The sequence below is a fragment of the Geotrypetes seraphini genome, chromosome 6 (assembly GCF_902459505.1).
Source record: "Geotrypetes seraphini chromosome 6, aGeoSer1.1, whole genome shotgun sequence".
Taxonomy (NCBI): Eukaryota; Metazoa; Chordata; class Amphibia; order Gymnophiona; family Dermophiidae; genus Geotrypetes; species Geotrypetes seraphini.
In genome coordinates, this window is record NC_047089.1 from 187,216,588 (window position 1) to 187,234,782 (window position 18,195).

Consider the following 18,195-nt stretch of genomic DNA (forward strand, 5'->3'; position numbering starts at 1 on the left):
TTTTTCTGGTCGCTGGGCTGGGTGGTCAACCTTTTCAAGAGTCGGTTGGTCCCAGCTTAGCCTCTGGAGTACCTTGGGGTTCTGTTTGACACCTCCTTGGGGGAAGGTCTTCCTTCCAGAGGCTCGGGTAAGCAAATTGCAATCTCAGATTCGCCTTCTTTTGGCGTCCCGGTATCCTCGGGCACAGGATTTCCTCCAAGTCTTGGGGTCGATGGCAGCGTCCCTGGACATGGTTAGGTGGGCGCAGGCCCACATGCGTCCTCGTCAGTATGCTCTGCTCCGGAGGTGGTCTCCCCAGAGGCACAGTTTAGATGTTCCTGTCCCTCTGCGAGGCTTGGCATGCTGCAGTCTTCGTTGGTGGCTCCAGACCTCTCATCTGGTTCAGGGAGTGAGTCTGGATCTACCGCAGTGGACGCGGATGCCAGTCTCCTCGGTTGGGGGGCTCAGTGTCTGGGTCACTCAGCTCAGGGCATCTGGTCCCACGGAGGAGGCATCCTGGTCAGTGAACTTGTTGGAGACCAGAGCAGTCCATCTGGCGCTGTTAGCCTTCCACTCCCTTTTGATGGGCAAGTCGGTCAGAGTCCTGTCGGACAATGCCACGGCCGTGGCTTATGTCAATCGTCAGAGGGGCACCAAGAGCACTCAGGTGGCGCAGGAGGCGGCTCGGCTCATGCTTTGGGTGGAGTCCCACCTTCAGAACCTCTCGGCCTCTCTCATAGCCGGGGTGGAGAATGTTCAGGCGGACTTTCTCAGTCGTCACTTCTTAGATCCCGGAGAGTGGTGTTTCAGCTCTGTGGCCTTTCAGTTGATATTGTAGGTTTGGGGTCAGCCCCTGATAGACCTGATGGCCACGAGAGGCAACGCCAAAGTGCCCCGCTTCTTCAGTCGTCGCTGGGACGGACTGGCTGAGGGTCTGGATGCTCTGGTTCAACCATGGCCAATGGAGGGGCTGTTGTACATGTTCCCTCCGGGGCCTTTAGTGGGCAGAGTTCTTCTCCGCATTGTTCACCATTCAGGACTGGTAGTTCTGGTGGCTCCGGATTGGCCTTGACGTCCATGGTATGCGGATCTGGTGAGGCATCTGGTGGCGGATGCTCTCCCTCTCACTCTCTTGGATGACCTTCTGACGCAGGGTCCCATTCCCATGTTCTGACCCGTCTCCCTTCTGTCTTGCATCTTGGCTTTTGAAAGGGGTCACCTTAGTAAGAAAGGGTATTCAGATAAGGTGATCTCTACGCTCTTGGGGTCCCGGAGGCTTTCTACCTCTCGGGCTTATGTGCGGGTTTGGCGTCTCTTTGAGGGGTGGTGCCAGGGGCGGGGAGTGGTCTCTTTTCGCGCTTCCATACCTAACATCCTAGAGTTCTTGCTAGGTCTGGATAGAGGCTTGGCTTGGTCTTCTCTCCGGGTTCAGCTTACAGCCTTGTCGACCTTTCGGGGGTTAGTGACAGGTCAGCGTTTGACAGCCATTCCTGATATGATTCGCTTTTTTGCGGGCGGCCAAGTTGCTCAGGCCTCCCGTGCGACCTTCTGTTCCATCTTGGGATCTCAATCTGGTTCTCTGTTTTGGGCGCCCGTCCTTCGAACTGTTGGGCGGCTGCTCTTTGAAGGACCTTACTCTAAAGGCGGTCTTTTTGGTGGCCATTACTTCCGCTAGGCGTGTTTCTGAGCTACAGGCTTTCTCTTGTAGGGCTCCCTTCTTGGAGTTTTCTAGGGAGTGGATTGTCTTGAGGCCTGTTCCTTCTTTTCTGCCAAAAGTAGTTTCTCCTTTTCATATCAATTAATCTGTGGTCCTCTCGGTCTTGGGTAGTCGGGAGGACTCTTCGAGCAAAGACAGCTGCGCAAGTTAGATGTTGGTCGGGTCCTTCGCTCTTATGTGCAGCGGACCCAGGAGGTCAGGAAATCCGATCATCTCTTTGTCCTTCTGGCGGGTCCTCGTCGGGGGGCTGGCGCTTCTAAGGCTACTATTGCGCACTGGATCAAGGAGACTATTGCTTCCACTTATCTTCTGAGGCAGAAGCCCGTTCCGGAGTTTCTCAAGGCTCATTCCACTTGGGGTCAGGCGGCTTCTTGGGCTGAGTCGTCGCTCGTGCCTCCAGTGGACATTTGTAAGGCTGCGGTTTGGTCTTCCTTGCATTCCTTTGTCAGACACTACCGGGTAGATGTTCAGATGCGTCGAGACGCAGTGTTTGGTGAGCGTGTTCTGATGTCGGCCCTACGGGGATCCCTCCCGTGATGGGAAATGCTTTGGTACATCCCATTCATAAAGATTAACCTCTACTGGTCTGGAGAATGCTAAAGAAGGAGAAATTAGGTTCTTACCTGCTAATTTACTTTATTTTAGCTTCTCCAGACCAGTAGAGGTCCCCACCCTGTCTGTTATTGTTGTGTTGGGGCTGTTGCGTGGGCTGTTTTGTTTTTTTGTTGCGGGTTCTAGTATTTTTCTAGGGCCGGGGAATATTAAAGAACAGCGGCTATGGCTTAGCTGGCGAGCTGTGGGGACATTTTTTCCTTATGATATTTCTCCTCTGCATTTTCCAAGAACTTTAGGTATGTTAGTTGTTACTCCTGTTTGGAGTATTGTTATTTCTGTTTCCAGTTCTTAGTTCTGCTTGGCTATTCGGCAGACTGATGAAAATAGAGAAGAGAATATATTATATACCAGTGGTCTCAAACACGCGGCCCACGGGCCGCATGTGGCTCTCCAGATTTTATTTGCGGCCCGCGGTCTAGACTGGATCATTATCTTCCTTTTGGAGCAGCAGCGTGTCTGGCCGGCTCGTTCCGTTCAAAGCCACGGGTTGGCGGCTCCTTGTGCTATCCACAGAAGAGACATCCAGACACGCTGCTACTCCAGTGGCGTACCAAGGGGGGGGCGGTCCACTGTTCTCCCTAGAGTGCGGCTCATCTAGAGAGTGGTGCCCAACCTGCTTCCCTTCCCTTCTCAGGCCGGCACCGTGTTATTTGATCTCCCTGCTTCTCTTCGGGACCGACCAACTCTCGCCGCCCGACATCAATTCTGACGTTGAGAGGATGTTCTGGCTAGCCAATCGCTGCCTAGCTGCCCGGAACGTCCTTTCCGGCGTTTACCTGAACAAACAAGGCCTATCCTCTTATAGCTATGCTGATGACATCACCATCCTCATTCCTTTTGACCAACTAATGCTCTTAATGTCAGACACACTACACAGAACTCTAGCTACAGTTACGACTTGGATGGAAGACCACAAACTGAAACTCAACCCAGACAAAACTAAATTCATCCTCCTAGAAAATAACAAAATCCCAACCATAACCAACTTAGAAATCAACTCTATCAACTACCCTTTGCAAATCACCCTAAAACTTCTAGGTATGACTATTGACAAAGGCTGCACCATGCAACCACAAATTAACAAAACAATATAGAAATCTTTCGCAGTTATGAGAAACCTTAGACAAGTCCGAAAATTCTTCGAAAAAACACAATTTCAGCTCCTAGTACAATCTCTAATCCTAAGTATCCTAGACTATTGCAACATCCTCTACCTCCCCTGCCCTGCAATAATTATTAAACAACTACAGACAATTCAAAATACAGCTCTGAGACTTGTCTATTCATTGAAAAAACATGATCACATTACTGAGGCATTCATCAATTCTCATTGGCTTCCAATCCAGGAAAGAATACAATTTAAATTCTACTGTATACTATTTAAAACTATAAATGGAGACAGCCCAACCTACCTAAATGACCACCTCATCCAAACCACCTCTACCAGGCATAGAAAAACACACACCCCATTCACTTACCCCCCAATCAAAGAAGTAAAAAGGAAAAAACTATACAACGGACTACTGGCCACTCAGGCAGCGAAGATAGACAACCAAGTCTCCAACCTATTGACAACAACCCCAGACTACAAGATGTTCAGAAAGGAAATAAAAACTATACTCTTCAAGAAATCCCTTAATAAAAACTATATTCTTCAAGAAATCCCTTAATAAAGCTTAATACCATGATAAAGCTTAATCCCCCTCTTACCATCCCCTCCCTAACCCCAGATCCTACTTTTCCATCTCTTGGAAACCTTCTCTTATCTAACATTGTAACCCTTCTTTCATAACTCTTTTTGTAATCTGCTTTGAACCGAAAGGTAATGGCGGAATAGAAATATGTAATGTAATGTAAAATGTGAGGGCTGCAGAAAAAATAGAGTACTTGGAGGGCCTCAGAAAAAATAGTTAATGTCTTATTAAAGAAATGACAATTTTGCATGAGGTAAAACTCTTTATAGTTTATATATCTTTCCTTTTAACTGTTAAAGAAAAGTTTTATAAACTATAAAGAGTTTAACCTCATGCAAAATTGTCATTTCTTTAATAAGACATTAACTATTTTTTCTGCGGCCCTCCAAGTACCTACAAATCCAAAATGTGGCCCCGCAAAGGGTTTGAGTTTGAGACCACTGTTATATACTATCCCACAGTTTTGTTTTCAGTCTCCACCTGCTGGTCATGATTGGATATATACCCATTCGTAAAGATTAACCTCTACTGGTCTGGAGAAGCTAAAAGAAAGTAAATTAGCAGGTAAGAACCTAATTTCTCCTTCTTCAGCTGTCTGTGCTGTATTCATCAGAACCTCAAGGTGTTTAAAGCCTAAGGTGGTCTATAAGACTATGGTAAAAATTCAACCTTAACCTTATCAGAACATGCTTCTCTAAGTCTGAATATGTTCTACCTCATGTAAATAAGATATGGTTAAAATATGATGTAATTTGGAAGACATGTAGAGGCCGCTCATGGTCCTGCAGTATCTTCAAAGAAAAATGGGGAGACCCAATGATCCACCGATGAAAAGAAAAAACTGTGGATGCAGATGTTCTGGAGATAATTTATTATACACTGACATATAAAAACATGAAAATACAATGATAAAAAATACAGTGGTAAAAATCCAACCGGACCCTACACGGCCCGTGTTTTGGCAAACACGCCTTACTCAGGGGTCCAATTGTTTGCAAACTCACATATAAATAATTGGACTGAAACAGTCTATTGTCTTTAAACATGTGAGCAAAGAACACTGCAGACAATCTGAAGTAGCAAACAATTGGACCCCTGAGGAAGGCGTGTTCGTCAAAACACGGACCGTGTAGGGTCCAGTTGGATTTTTACCACTGTATTTTTATTATCATTGTATCATTGTATTTTCATGTTTTTATATGTCGGTGTATAATAAATTATCTCCAGAACATCTGTATCCACAATTTTTTTGTTTTTGTTTCCTGCAGTATCCTCATCATGTGGCTGGCTATTTATATAGTTAGAAATTGCTATTTGGATATTAAATAGCTATTCTTTTGAAGCTGTTATTCACAAGAGATTTGTTATTTGAATAATAACAACTTAGTACTAGAACTACAGCAAAGCAGAAAGTTAGTTTAGTGATAAATAGGCAGTTGAAAACCAAGTTGATGTCACATTTTAGGATAAAAACTAAGTAAGAATACCGAAGGTTAGAAGCAGTGCAGAAGTATAGCTGCTATGGAAGGGCAATGATGAACTTTCCAGTTTACATCTTCCAACAATGGGGATGCTCTTTGATTGATGATGTACTTACACTCTAACAAAAAGGCTGCTTTGAAAGAGGCAGCTTTATCTGGCCATGTTCAAGATCTTGGAAATCTGGCAGTATGCAAGAATATCATATCAGCGAATAGATTCGAGGATTTACATATTAATGATGCTTTATGAGAAACTAAAAAAGAACCGGCACAGATGCAACAAAAGTGATCTGGTTAATCAAGAAGCCTTCAAAGAATGTTTCATCTTTATCTCTTTGATGTTGCTACCGGTGATGCATTAGTCAGAATGAAAATCAAAGAAGATGGACAATTCTAATCATGCAGAGTTTATGCTGCCATTCTGTTCCATGTCAAAAGACTGCTATGTTTTACTGTGCTTAGAATCTGTATTATTATCTTCCGTGTGTTTAGTTTGCACATTGTGGTATTTGAGCGATATAAGTATTCTTTCTGACTCTTGATGCAGGCCTTGCAGCCAAAACACAGTTCGTGTTGAGTCATCATATCATACTTCTTATAATAAAAGCCTTTTAGCAATTCAGAGGTTGGTTCCTTAGACATCCTTCTTAGCCATTGGTGGACTTACTGTCTTTTTTTTTTTTTTTACTGAGGCAAGATTATTCTGTTCTCATATAGTTTGCTGCTTCAGTCCAGGACACTCTAAGTAGACATGTGCTGTATTCTACAGAAAGCTAAACCTTAGCATAACAATAAATATAGTAGATGGTAGATTTTGTGAATATTGCAGCTGGAGGTGAAGAACAGAAGCTTTGCTGCAAAGGTGAGACAATAGTTAGACAGTAAGGTATTCCAAGTTCCAGAGATGAACTGCTGAGTTATTCATTCATGTGGTCAGATAGCTTCAGGTAAAAAGACTATTCCTTTGTTGGGAGGGATAGGCCCACATGTGTTTGAGATGGAAGCAGAAGCATGACTGACCCCTTAGACAAAGGGTCCTTGGTGAGTACCCATATGGCTTGGGGAAGAGAAAATACCAGTAGAGACAGACCTTGGTAGCAAGTATTGGAGAGAGGTCATACCTTTGCAAACCCATCAAGAGCAAAGGTTGTAGAGGTGACTAGGAAGTAGAGCAGCGAGAAAAAGGACTCTATCTTAGATGAGAGGAAAAAGTGAGAATGTTTTGCTCGTCTTGCAAAACACTCGCAAACTGGTGCACTTGTAAACCGAGGTACCACTGTATATATATGTGTGTGTATAGATATAGATATTTATATATTTTTTTTTAATTGATGTACCGCTAATGATTTTTTTTCAAAACTTGTCCATATGTTGGATATTTGACTTGAATATTAAAATTTGTCAATACAGATTTTTGGGCTTGGATCCACTGCTCTATGTTCCTTAGATATAGTGGTTTAGATATAAGAACATGAGAGTTGTATTAAGCATAATTAGATGCACATTTTTTTATTTCATAGTGCTGAACTGTTAAATACAATGATCAGAAAAACAAGGATACCTTGAAATAAGAGTACTGTAATACGAGTAGATCTAAGAAAGAGGTAGGTTGATGTAGCTAAGCTTTGGGAGTACAGCTTCTGCCTTTCACTACTATCCCTGTTCTCAATGCAGGTTATCCTATCCCGGCAGTATGGTTCTGAGGGGCGCTTCACCTTCACCTCTCACACACCGGGTGAGCACCAGATCTGCCTTCATTCAAACTCCACCAAGATGGCGCTCTTTGCTGGTGGGAAACTGGTAAGTAGCTTTTCATTGGCAGTGTTCTAGTTATGCTTCATGTAACGATAATGAAAGAATACTTGACAATAATTGAGTCAGTAAAGCTAATACTCAACAAATTTCTCAAATTCTAGCTTTGCTTTCCAAAGAACAATGAAATCGATGTGCGAAAGTAAATTGGGTTTGTCTCACAATTTTTTTTGAGAAACATATTTATCAGAAACTCATGGCTGTGCTTATGGTATGCATCAGAGTGAGGGAGCCACTTGAGATCAGAGGACAAAAACCTTCTAGTAATTCCATCGCTAAGAATAATAAATACCAGACAAGATACGTTCTTTGCTGTTACTGTGCTCAAAATTTGGAACTCCCTACGAGCATTTATTAAGGAAGAAAAATCGCTAAGTAAATTTAAAGGACTATTAAAATGCTGGCTGTATAAGGATGCCTTTGAGACATAATCCTCGCTGGATTATCTTTTGACCTCACACATTAAATAAATCTTCGATTCCTTTGTTACAGGCCTTGAGAAATTAAAATACTTTTATTTTCCTTTTTACTTACTTATTTTTAAAATCCTTACCCTCCTATTTTTCTTACCTTTTCATGTTTTCTTTACTATGCTTATTGTAGTTCCCCCCTACTTTCCTCGCGTACAAGTCTGTTATGTCCATGTCTTTGTTGCAGTTAATTATGGAGACCCCGTTTTTTATTGTAAATCGCTTTGAATATATGATATTGTGATTCATCAAAATTTTAATTAAACTTGAGTGATGTTATCCCAGGATATCAGGCGCTTGCTTTATCTAGTGAATTTATAAGTCCAAAATATTCATCGATACTTAGTTCTGCAGAACAAACACATGGTTAGTGCATACATGGAAGTCTTATTCTCAAAACTTCAAACTAAAAACTTTACAAATCTAATTCAACACAAAGAAATATTCCTCAGATGCCATTTAATTGTTCTTTTTGTGGATATATCCCTTGAAATAGCCTGTTGTGGCTCTTTTTTGGGTTTCAAATAAAGATCTTTTCCTCAGCAGATTTGTCACTTTTTTGTGTTGGGTAAATTGGATTTCTAAGGTTTTTCATAGTTTGCTGAGTGAGACTTCTTTGTTCTGCTGGATTTAAATGATTGATTACCGTATTTTCACGCAAATAACACGCACCCGTATAAAACGCGCACACGTGTATAGCGCGCAGAAATCACGATGATAAGCACAAAAACTTTGGTATAACGCGCTCACGATTATACCGCGCATGCTGCCCGACTCTCCGTTCACCCCCCTGACTTCCGTGCACTGCCCCGCCTCTCCGTGCGCTGTCCCGACTCTCCGTTCACCCCCCCCTGACTTCCGTGCACTGCCCCGCCTCTCCGTGCGCTGTCCCGACTCTCCGTTCACCCCCCCCTGACTTCCATGCACTGCCCTGACTTTCCGTGCGCTGTCCCGACTCTCCCTTCACCCCCCCTGACTTCCGTGCACTGCCCTGACTTTCCGTGCGCTGTCCCGACTCTCCGTTCACCCCCCTGACTTCCGTGCACTGCCCCGCCTCTCCGTGCGCTGTCCCGACTCTCCGTTCACCCCCCCCCGACATCCGATTCATCTCCCCCCCCCCCCGGCAGGACCATTCGCACCCCCACCCCGAAGGACCGCCGACTCCCCGACAATATCGGGCCAGGAGGGAGCCCAAACCCTCCTGGCCACGGCGACCCCCTAACCCCACCCCGCACTACATTACGGGCAGGAGGGATCCCAGGCCCTCCTGCCCTCGACGCAAACCCCCCTCCCCCCCAACGACCGTCCCCCCCCCAAGAACCTCCGACCGCCCCCCCAGCCGACCCGCGACCCCCCTGGCGACCCCCACGACGCCCCCACCCCCCTTCCCCGTACCTTTGGTAGTTGGGCCAGAAGGGAGCCCAAACCCTCCTGGCCACGGCGACCCCCTAACCCCACCCCGCACTACATTACGGGCAGGAGGGATCCCAGGCCCTCCTGCCCTCGACGCAAACCCCCCTCCCCCCCAACGACCGCCCCCCCAAGAACCTCCGCCCGCCCCCCCAGCCGACCCGCGCCCCCCCTGGCGACCCCCACGACCCCCCCACCCCCCTTCCCCGTACCTTTGGTAGTTGGCCGGACAGACGGGAGCCAAACCCGCCTGTCCGGCAGGCAACCAACGAAGGAATGAGGCCGGATTGGCCCATCCGTCCTAAAGCTCCGCCTACTGGTGGGGCCTAAGGCGCGTGGGCCAATCAGAATAGGCCCTGGAGCCTTAGGTCCCACCTGGGGGCGCGGCCTGAGGCACATGGGCCCAACCCGACCATGTGCCTCAGGCCGCGCCCCCAGGTGGGACCTAAGGCTCCAGGGCCTATTCTGATTGGCCCACGCGCCTTAGGCCCCACCAGTAGGCGGAGCTTTAGGACGGATGGGCCAATCCGGCCTCATTCCTTCGTTGGCTGCCTGCCGGACAGGCGGGTTTGTCTCCCGTCTGTCCGGCCAACTTCCAAAGGTACGGGGAAGGGGGGTGGGGGGGTCGTGGGGGTCGGCCAGGGGGGTCGCGGGTCGGCTGGGGGGGCGGTCGGAGGTTCTTGGGGGGGGGACGGTCGTTGGGGGGGGGGGGGGTTTGCGTCGAGGGCAGGAGGGCCTGGGATCCCTCCTGCCCGTAATGTAGTGCGGGGTGGGGTTAGGGGGTCGCCGTGGCCAGGAGGGTTTGGGCTCCCTTCTGGCCCGATATTGTCGGGAAGTCGGCGGTCCTTCGGGGTGGGGGTGCGAGTGGTCCTGCCGGGGGGGGGGGGATGTATCGGACGTCGGGGAGTCGGCCGGGCAAGAGGGCTTGGGCTCCCTCTTGCTCCGATCGTGGATGCGGGTGCGGGTGGGAGCGCGTGCGAGTGGTCGTTCGGGGTGGGGGTGCGAGTGGTCCTGCTGGGGGGGTGAATCGGGCGTCGGGCGGGGTGGGAACTATGTTTTAAAACTTTCGTATACCGCGCTCACGCATATAACGCGCGAGGGGTATGCGCGGTAGGTAAAAACGCGTATAACGCGCGCGTTATATGCGTGAAAATACGGTAATATTTTGAACTCTCAAATTCACTGGATTCTATTAACAAATATGAGATATGACCATCCTATAAAGATCTAATTTTGAAGATAACTCATATCTTCTTGAAGGATCATTCCTTTTGTTGTTTAAAGTTAGATTCTATGAGAGGTACACATATATAATATACAGTGGTGCCTCGCATAACGGACGCCTCGCACAGCGAACGCTGCGCACAACGAACTTTATGTCTTGATTCGTACAACGAACTTCGTTTCACACAACGAAGTCGCCCGAGCTGCATCCTTCCGCGCAGGCACTGCGCTTAACTGCCCTCTCTCCGCCTGGCTCCCTCTTGCCCCCCCCCCCGACTCCCCGACACGATCGGGGCAAGAGGGAGCCCAAGCCCTCTTGCCCCCCCGACTCCCCGTCACGATCGGGGCAAGAGGGAGCTCAAGCCCTCTTGCCCCCCCGACTCCCCGACACGATCGGGGCAAGAGGGAGCCCAAGCCCTCTTGCCCCCCCGACTCCCCTACACGATCGGGGCAAGAGGGAGCTCAAGCCCTCTTGCCCCCCCGACTCCCCGACACGATCGGGGCAAGAGGGAGCCCAAGCCCTCTTGCCCCCCCGACTCCCCGACACGATCGGGGCAAGAGGGAGCCCAAGCCCTCTTGCCCCCCCGACTCCCCGACACGATCGGGCCAGGAGGGAGCCCAAGTCCTCCTGGCCACGGCGACCCCCTAACCCCACCCTGCACTACATTACGGGCAGGAGGGATCCCAGGCCCTCCTGCCCTCGACGCAAACCCCCCCTCCCCCCAACGACCGCCCCCCCCCAAGAACCTCCGACCGCCCCCCAGCCGACCCGCGACCCCCCTGGCCGACCCCCACGACACCCCCAACCCCCTTCCCCGTACCTTTCTGTAGTTGGCCGGACAGACGGGAGCCAAACCCGCCTGTCCGGCAGGCAGCCAACGACGGAATGAGGCCGGATTGGCCCATCCGTCCCAAAGCTCCGCCTACTGGTGGGGCCTAAGGCGCCTGGGCCAATCAGAATAGGCCCGGGAGCCTTAGGTCCCTCCTGGGGGCGGGGCCTGAGGCACATGGGCCCAACCCGACCATGTGCCTCAGGCCCTGCCCCCAGGAGGGACCTAAGGCTCCCGGGCCTATTCTGATTGGCCCAGGCGCCTTAGGCCCCACCAGTAGGCGGAGCTTTGGGACGGATGGGCCAATCCGGCCTCATTCCGTCGTTGGCTGCCTGCCGGACAGGCGGGTTTGGCTCCCGTCTGTCCGGCCAACTACAGAAAGGTACGGGGAAGGGGGTTGGGGGTGTCGTGGGGGTCGGCCAGGGGGGTCGCGGGTCGGCTGGGGGGGCGGTCGGAGGTTCTTGGGGGGGGGGCGGTCGTGGGGGGGGGGGGTGGTTTGCGTCGAGGGCAGGAGGGCCTGGGATCCCTCCTGCCCGTAATGTAGTGCAGGGTGGGGTTAGGGGGTCGCCGTGGCCAGGAGGACTTGGGCTCCCTCCTGGCCCGATATTGTCGGGGAGTTGGGGAATCGGCGGGGCAAGAGGGCTTGGGCTCCCTCTTGCCCCGATCGTGTCGGGGAGTCGGGGGGGCAAGAGGGCTTGGGCTCCCTCTTGCCCCGATCGTGTCGGGGAGTCGGGGGGCAAGAGGGCTTGGGCTCCCTCTTGCCCCGATCGTGTCGGGGAGTCGGGGGGGGCAAGAGGGCTTGGGCTCCCTCTTGCCCCGATCGTGTCGGGGAGTCGGGGGGCAAGAGGGCTTGGGCTCCCTCTTGCCCCGATCGTGTCGGGGAGTCGGGGGGGCAAGAGGGCTTGAGCTCCCTCTTGCCCCGATCGTGTCGGGGGTGCCAAGGACCACACGGAGTCACCCACCGTACCACCCGATTCGGGTAAGCGCAGGTATCGGTGGGTGGCTTATTTGCGGGGGGGTGCCTTATTTTACATTTTTTTCTAAAAAGGGGGGGCGGTCTTATTTGATGGCCCTGCCTTATCATCGGGGAAACACGGTAGAAAAAAAAAAAAAATGAACAGTTAAGTCCCAGTTTTTGCCGCTGAGACTCTGCCCTCTCTCACTGTAAAATTAGACTCTACTTAGTCTGTCTTTAAATTTAAAAAATGTGTGTTGTTTTAAAAAACAATTATGTTTTTAGATGTATCTAAATAAAAATAATAACCAAAAATTTATCTTTTTTTATGTCATCTTAGCATATTTTATGCTGCAGAACGAATTATTTTTTTTTACATGTATTCCTATGGGAAAACGCGTTTCACATAACGAACGTTTCACATAACAAACTTGCTCCTGGAACCAATTAAGTTCGTTGTGTGAGGCACCACTGTATTTTTGTTATGGAAAGGTGATATAGATAGGTTCCTGTGCTTGGCTAAATTCCTGTGATCTACATTTGAAGTTTAAAAGCAGTATGTAGCATATTTGGATATTCTGGTTTAAAAAAACACCATACAGATTTAAGACTGTCTATAGCCTTCTGATAAATATATGTATGTATTTCTAGTTCAATGTGTCTAGTGGTGCCCCTTCAATTTGTTTTCTGCAAGCAAGTTGCTCAGAAGTGGTTTTATCTGCTCTGCATTTTATTATTTTTGCTCAGAGGTTCTCACTTGGTGGAACCTCTACCTGGGAGAATACACAAACTCGCATGGCAGAAGTCTGCTGCTAGTAGGATCATCCCCTTGGCACAGTGAATATGGCTATTAGAGCGTATGGGGAAAATCAAGGGGGGGGGTCCCTAAAAGTTGAATTTGAGGGTTTCTGACTCTAGCTAGGTCCCTCTCCTTTACAACTCCAATCCCTGTGATTTTATTTTTTTTACTCAGTGAGGTCTCCAAAGGCCATTTTTGGCACGATTTATCTGGCAGCAGCCATCTTGGATTTTAAACAATTTTTTTTTCTCCTATGTGGAGTGCCTGAAGAAAGAGGGTTAGTTGAGTAGGCTACATATTACCATTTGTGGCTTGGTGTCAGTAGCTCACAGTGGGCCTACAGTATGTGCTCGTTCAGTGCAGAGATTCCTTGTGTGTTTGCTCAGTTGCAGAGATTGATTCAGCCACACCTCCAGAAATCTACCCAGCTTCGTTTCCAAAATAGTGTCTGGGAGCCCCAGCAGCATCAGATTGTATTATTTCAAATAGTTCTTGAGGTCTTCAGTTTTTTATCTTACAGCAGGGGTGTCCAACCTTTTGGCTTCCCTGGGCCGCATTGGCCGAAAAAAGTGTTTCTGGGGCCACACAAATGCGCAATCGCTGCAGCAAAACAGAGGAGGGAGCCGGCAAGATGGTAAACATCCGGGGGCAGCAGAGGAAAACACTGTATCGCCCTCGACCGGGGCCGCACAAAATACATCACGGGGCCGCAGGTTGGACACCCCTGTCTTACAGAATGCTGCTGGGCCTGCATATCTTCCATACCTTTTCATCTAATCCTCCAAGATCTGTATGTTGCTGGAAAGTAGCAAACTCCTTGCTGAGGTTTCTAACATCTCTTGCACCAGCTTTAGTTTTGCCTTCTATAGGCAGAAAGCGCTTGTCAAACTCTCTCCCACTGCCTCCGTCACCTGTTCTGTAACTTCAGTGGCCCACGTGGAACTCATGGAGAATCCTGTTTACTGTGTACCACTATCATCTTTTTCTGTTCGCAGCTAAGTTGTTATGTTGCACACTCTGCTTTGCAGATTGGCTCCATACTTGGTGTGGCATCTTCCCTCTTATGTTCTGTGTACTTTATTTAAGGGACTTCAGCAGATATTTGCCTGCTTTTCATCCTTCGGGTCTAAAAAAAAAAGAAGTGTTGCTTTTGCTAGATGTCAAGCGAGTACTTTTCAGTACCTTGACGTTATCAATGAGTTTTTGTATTTCAGACTACCTTTTTTGTTCTCGCAAGTCTTGCCAAGAAAGGGAGGCTGGCATCTAAAGCCTCAATGTCAAGATGGATTACAATGGTCATTTCCTTCGCATATGTAGGATGTGGTAAACAACCACTGATTGCATTGAAAGCACTCTCCACTAGAGAATTTGCTGTCTCGTGGGCAGAGACTAGGGCTGTTTCTCCCAAGGAGATTTGTAGAGTAGCTACATGGTCTACTCTTCATACCTTCACCGGGTTCTATAGGGTGGACTTAGCAACTGGGAAGGATGCCGCTTTTGGGGCCTCGGTCTTAAAGGTAGGTGCAGCAGGCCCACCTTAAACTCTGGGGACTGCTTTGGTACGTTCCTAGTATTCAGGACCACTAGACACATTGCACTAGAAAGAGCAATTAGGTTTTTATCTCGGTAATCTTCTTTTTTGTAGATGTGTCTAGTGGTCTGGAAGCCCCACCCTGTGTATAGGCTTTGTTCCTAAGGCAGAAAACAGGCAATCTAGATTGGAAGAATTTTCTGTCTCAGGAACTGAGAGGAAGAAAGAAGAATGATGTATGGGTAATAATAATAACTTTATTTTTGTATACCGCAGTACCACAACAGTTTAGAGCGGTTTACAGAGGAAGAGACTGTACACAGATAGCGATGTTACATACAAGACATTCAGATTAGCTTAGCAAGTCAAGAGAGTCAGGTATATCCGGAAGCATATCAGAGATACAAGGCAGGGAGGGAGTCAGAGAAATTTATCAAAGAGATAGGTTTTAATTGATTTCCTGAAGGTTTGGTAGGAGGGTGCATTTGAAATGAGGATGGTTAGACATTTATTCCATTTGCCTGCTTGGAATGACAGAGATCTATCAAGGAATCTCTTGTAGATACAGCCCTTTTAAGGACGGGAAGTCTCTGCTTGTCAGCAGGTCATGCTACTAGCTATGAGCTCTTTATATAATTAGTGCTGGTTGCACAAGTTTGAACGTTGTTATAATGTTATTTACTATGTTTGTTATAGAGCAGAACAGAATTGTAGTGTCGGAGATTTTTCTCCATTTCTGTCTTTCCTGTTATTTCTTTTATAACAATGCTACTTGACTGCTTTTGTACAAACTGAGGGGGCAGGAGCAGCTCCCTGGGAAGGAGGTGGAGTTGGAAAACTTGATTGACAGTTTTCTGCAAGCAGCTTGCTAGTTCAGATACAAGACCCTAGCGTTCAGGACCATTAGGCACATCTACAAAAAAGATTACCGAGGTAAGAACCTAATCTTTCTATACTACACTTCACACTTTCACAATAGGAGCCTTAAAACCAGTTTACCTTATTCACAATTTCTCAGGTTACATAGATTATGTATAGACCTACAGGATTTTTACGAACAAGCCAAGATAATGAATGTTATTTGTTGGGTGGTTGGTTTTTTTCCAAAGGGGTTACCCCTTTGGATGTTCTATCAAAAGCTATGCACAAGGCCAGACTCCTGATGAAGGCTATTTAGCTGAACCGTAGGCCTTTGTTGAGTCTCATTAAATTAAATAAAGCTCTTGTGAACTCCATTTTGTCATCTTCACTGTAGTTTCCTGTGATATGACTTTGTCTCATGACTGGAGTGTGTCCATCAACACTTTTATGCATGATATGAGCACAGCCATCAGCTATTTATGTCATTTTTGAGAATATTAATTTCATTGCTGCTTGGAAGGTGGGGATTAATTATTTAAAATGTACTTTTATAACAACATAACTGAGAAATACTAGGAAAACACTAGAATATGAAGCATATGTGAAAACTGTCTGCTTTGATTGAACTATGCCTGAAGCCTAATACACTATGCTTTGGTCATTAGGTTTAGGACCTGCTTAATGGTCATGAATATTGCATTTTTGTTGGAGGAACACTTCTGCAGAGGCATTTTAGAGCAGTAGGCAGGTGCCATGTTATTGATGATTTGAAGAAAGATTAGTCTTAGTATACTTGAGTTTTGTTCATTATGACTGAGGTGCTCGTTCATCCTAATGCAGGCAAATACTTAAGATTCTTTAGGGTGGTATTTCTGAGACTGTTGATGGTTCCACTGCACCAGAGAGATCCTGTTGGCTATTGCAATACTGTTAACATTCATTCTGTGAGCAGTTACTTAAGAGTTCTTGGTATTCTATTCTGTGGTCTCTTTTGCATGGATGCTGAGGCCACAAGGAATGGAAAGTTTCTAATCATTTATGCTCGGGAAGACAGGCTGAGCAAGAGTGTAAATCTAACCACAGGCTCTAAAATTACAGCCTTTCTCGGGCTCTGAATGAAATTTTAATTGTATCAGTATGTTTTACATTGGTGTAAAATGGTCTGGGAGCAGAAATATGCTGTTGTATCTTGTTGCAGAGGGTGCATCTGGACATCCAGGTTGGAGAGCATGCTAACAACTACCCTGAGATTGCAGCCAAGGACAAGCTAACGGAACTGCAACTGAGGGTCAGGCAGCTGCTGGACCAGGTGGAGCAGATTCAGAAGGAGCAGAACTACCAAAGAGTAAGAGGACGTTGGCCACATGTGTGGGGTGGAGGGTTACTTATACAGCACCTCATGTGACAGACAAGGTATAGGGTGGGGTTTCAGAGGAGCTAAGCTCTTTTATTCTGTTGAGTGATTCATCTTGTTAAAATTTACAGGGAAAAAACCTGCCTTTATGTCCCCATAGTGGCAGATGGGAGGCAGAGACATTTGTATAGTCTTATAGTGGTGATGTCACCAGAAGTGGTGCATTCTGGAAGACTTCAGTATTTCTCTGTCTGCAGTAGGATAGGAGAATATTGTGTGCTTCCCTAGATGTAGATGGGAGGAAGTCACTTTTTCTTCTGTGCCTTCACCCCTACTCCCAAAAGGTTCACTCTGTAGGTTGACAATAATTATTTAAAAAGAAAGAAAAAAAACAAATGGCTGAAGGCTTCTTTAATTACAAAGTAAAATGAGGAGCTGGGCATATTGGTTACATAGCCACTGAGGCCAAGTTAGGTTAAAATGGTGGTAGAGCAGATGGCATGGTGGCGGGCCTACTGTATGTGCTTGTTCAGTGCACACCCTCTTTTCGTGTTTGCTCAGTCACAGAGACTGATTCAGCCACACCTCCAGAAATCCACCCAACGTCCTTTCCATAAATACTGTCTGGGAGCCCCAGCAGCCTCAGATTGTATCATTTCAAACAGTTCTTGAGGTCTTCAGTTTTTTTTCTTACAGAGTGCTGCTGAGCCTGCCTATCTTCAATATCTTTTATATAATCCTCTAAGGCAGTGATCCCCAACCCTGTCCTGGAGGACCACCAGGCCAATCGGGTTTTCTGGATAGCCCTAATGAATATGCATAGAGCAGATTTGCATGCCTGTCACTTCCATTATATGCAAATCTCTCTCATGCATATTCATTAGGGCTAGCCTGAAAACCCGATTGGCCTGGTGGTCCTCCAGGACAGGGTTGGGGACCACTGCTCTAAGGTCTGTATGTTGCTGGTAAGTAGCAAACTCCTTGCTGAGGTTATCTAACGTCTCTTGCACCAGCTTTAGTTTAGCCTTCTGTAGGCAGAAAGTGCTTGTCAAACTCTCTCTCCAACTGCCTCCCGTCACTTGTTCTGTAACTCCCAATTTTCTCAAAGAGTGGACCAAATAACAATTGATCAGTGGATGCTGGAGGTAATCAAGGATGGCTACAAACTAGTTTTCTCACCCTTTGCAGATTTTCTTAGTATTTCCCTGTAACTTTGAGGGTCCCCTAGTCTTTGTAATTTTTGATGGAGTAAAATATTGATCCACTTGTGCCCATTCTACACCACTCGGGATTTTGTAGACTTCAATCATATCTTCCATCAGCTGTCTTTTTTTCTTAACTGAAGAGCCTTAACCTCTTTAGTGTTTCCTCATATGAAAGGAGTTCTATCCCCTTTATCATCTTGGTTACACTTCTTTGCATCTTATCAAAGGCCAGAAATTCTGGTAGCTCTGGATTGGCTC

General features: G+C 47.3%; 1 protein-coding gene across 1 annotated transcript in view; it reads left to right on the forward strand.

Moving 5' to 3' along the window:
* TMED4 (transmembrane p24 trafficking protein 4) overlaps positions 1-18,195 on the forward strand; it is a 46,189-nt gene that overhangs the window by 17,631 nt on the left and 10,363 nt on the right. Inside the window, exons 3-4 of the mRNA XM_033948758.1 lie at positions 7,161-7,286; positions 16,577-16,723. Of these exons, the coding sequence (XP_033804649.1) occupies positions 7,161-7,286; positions 16,577-16,723 (273 nt within the window). The remainder of the gene's footprint in view (positions 1-7,160; positions 7,287-16,576; positions 16,724-18,195) is intronic.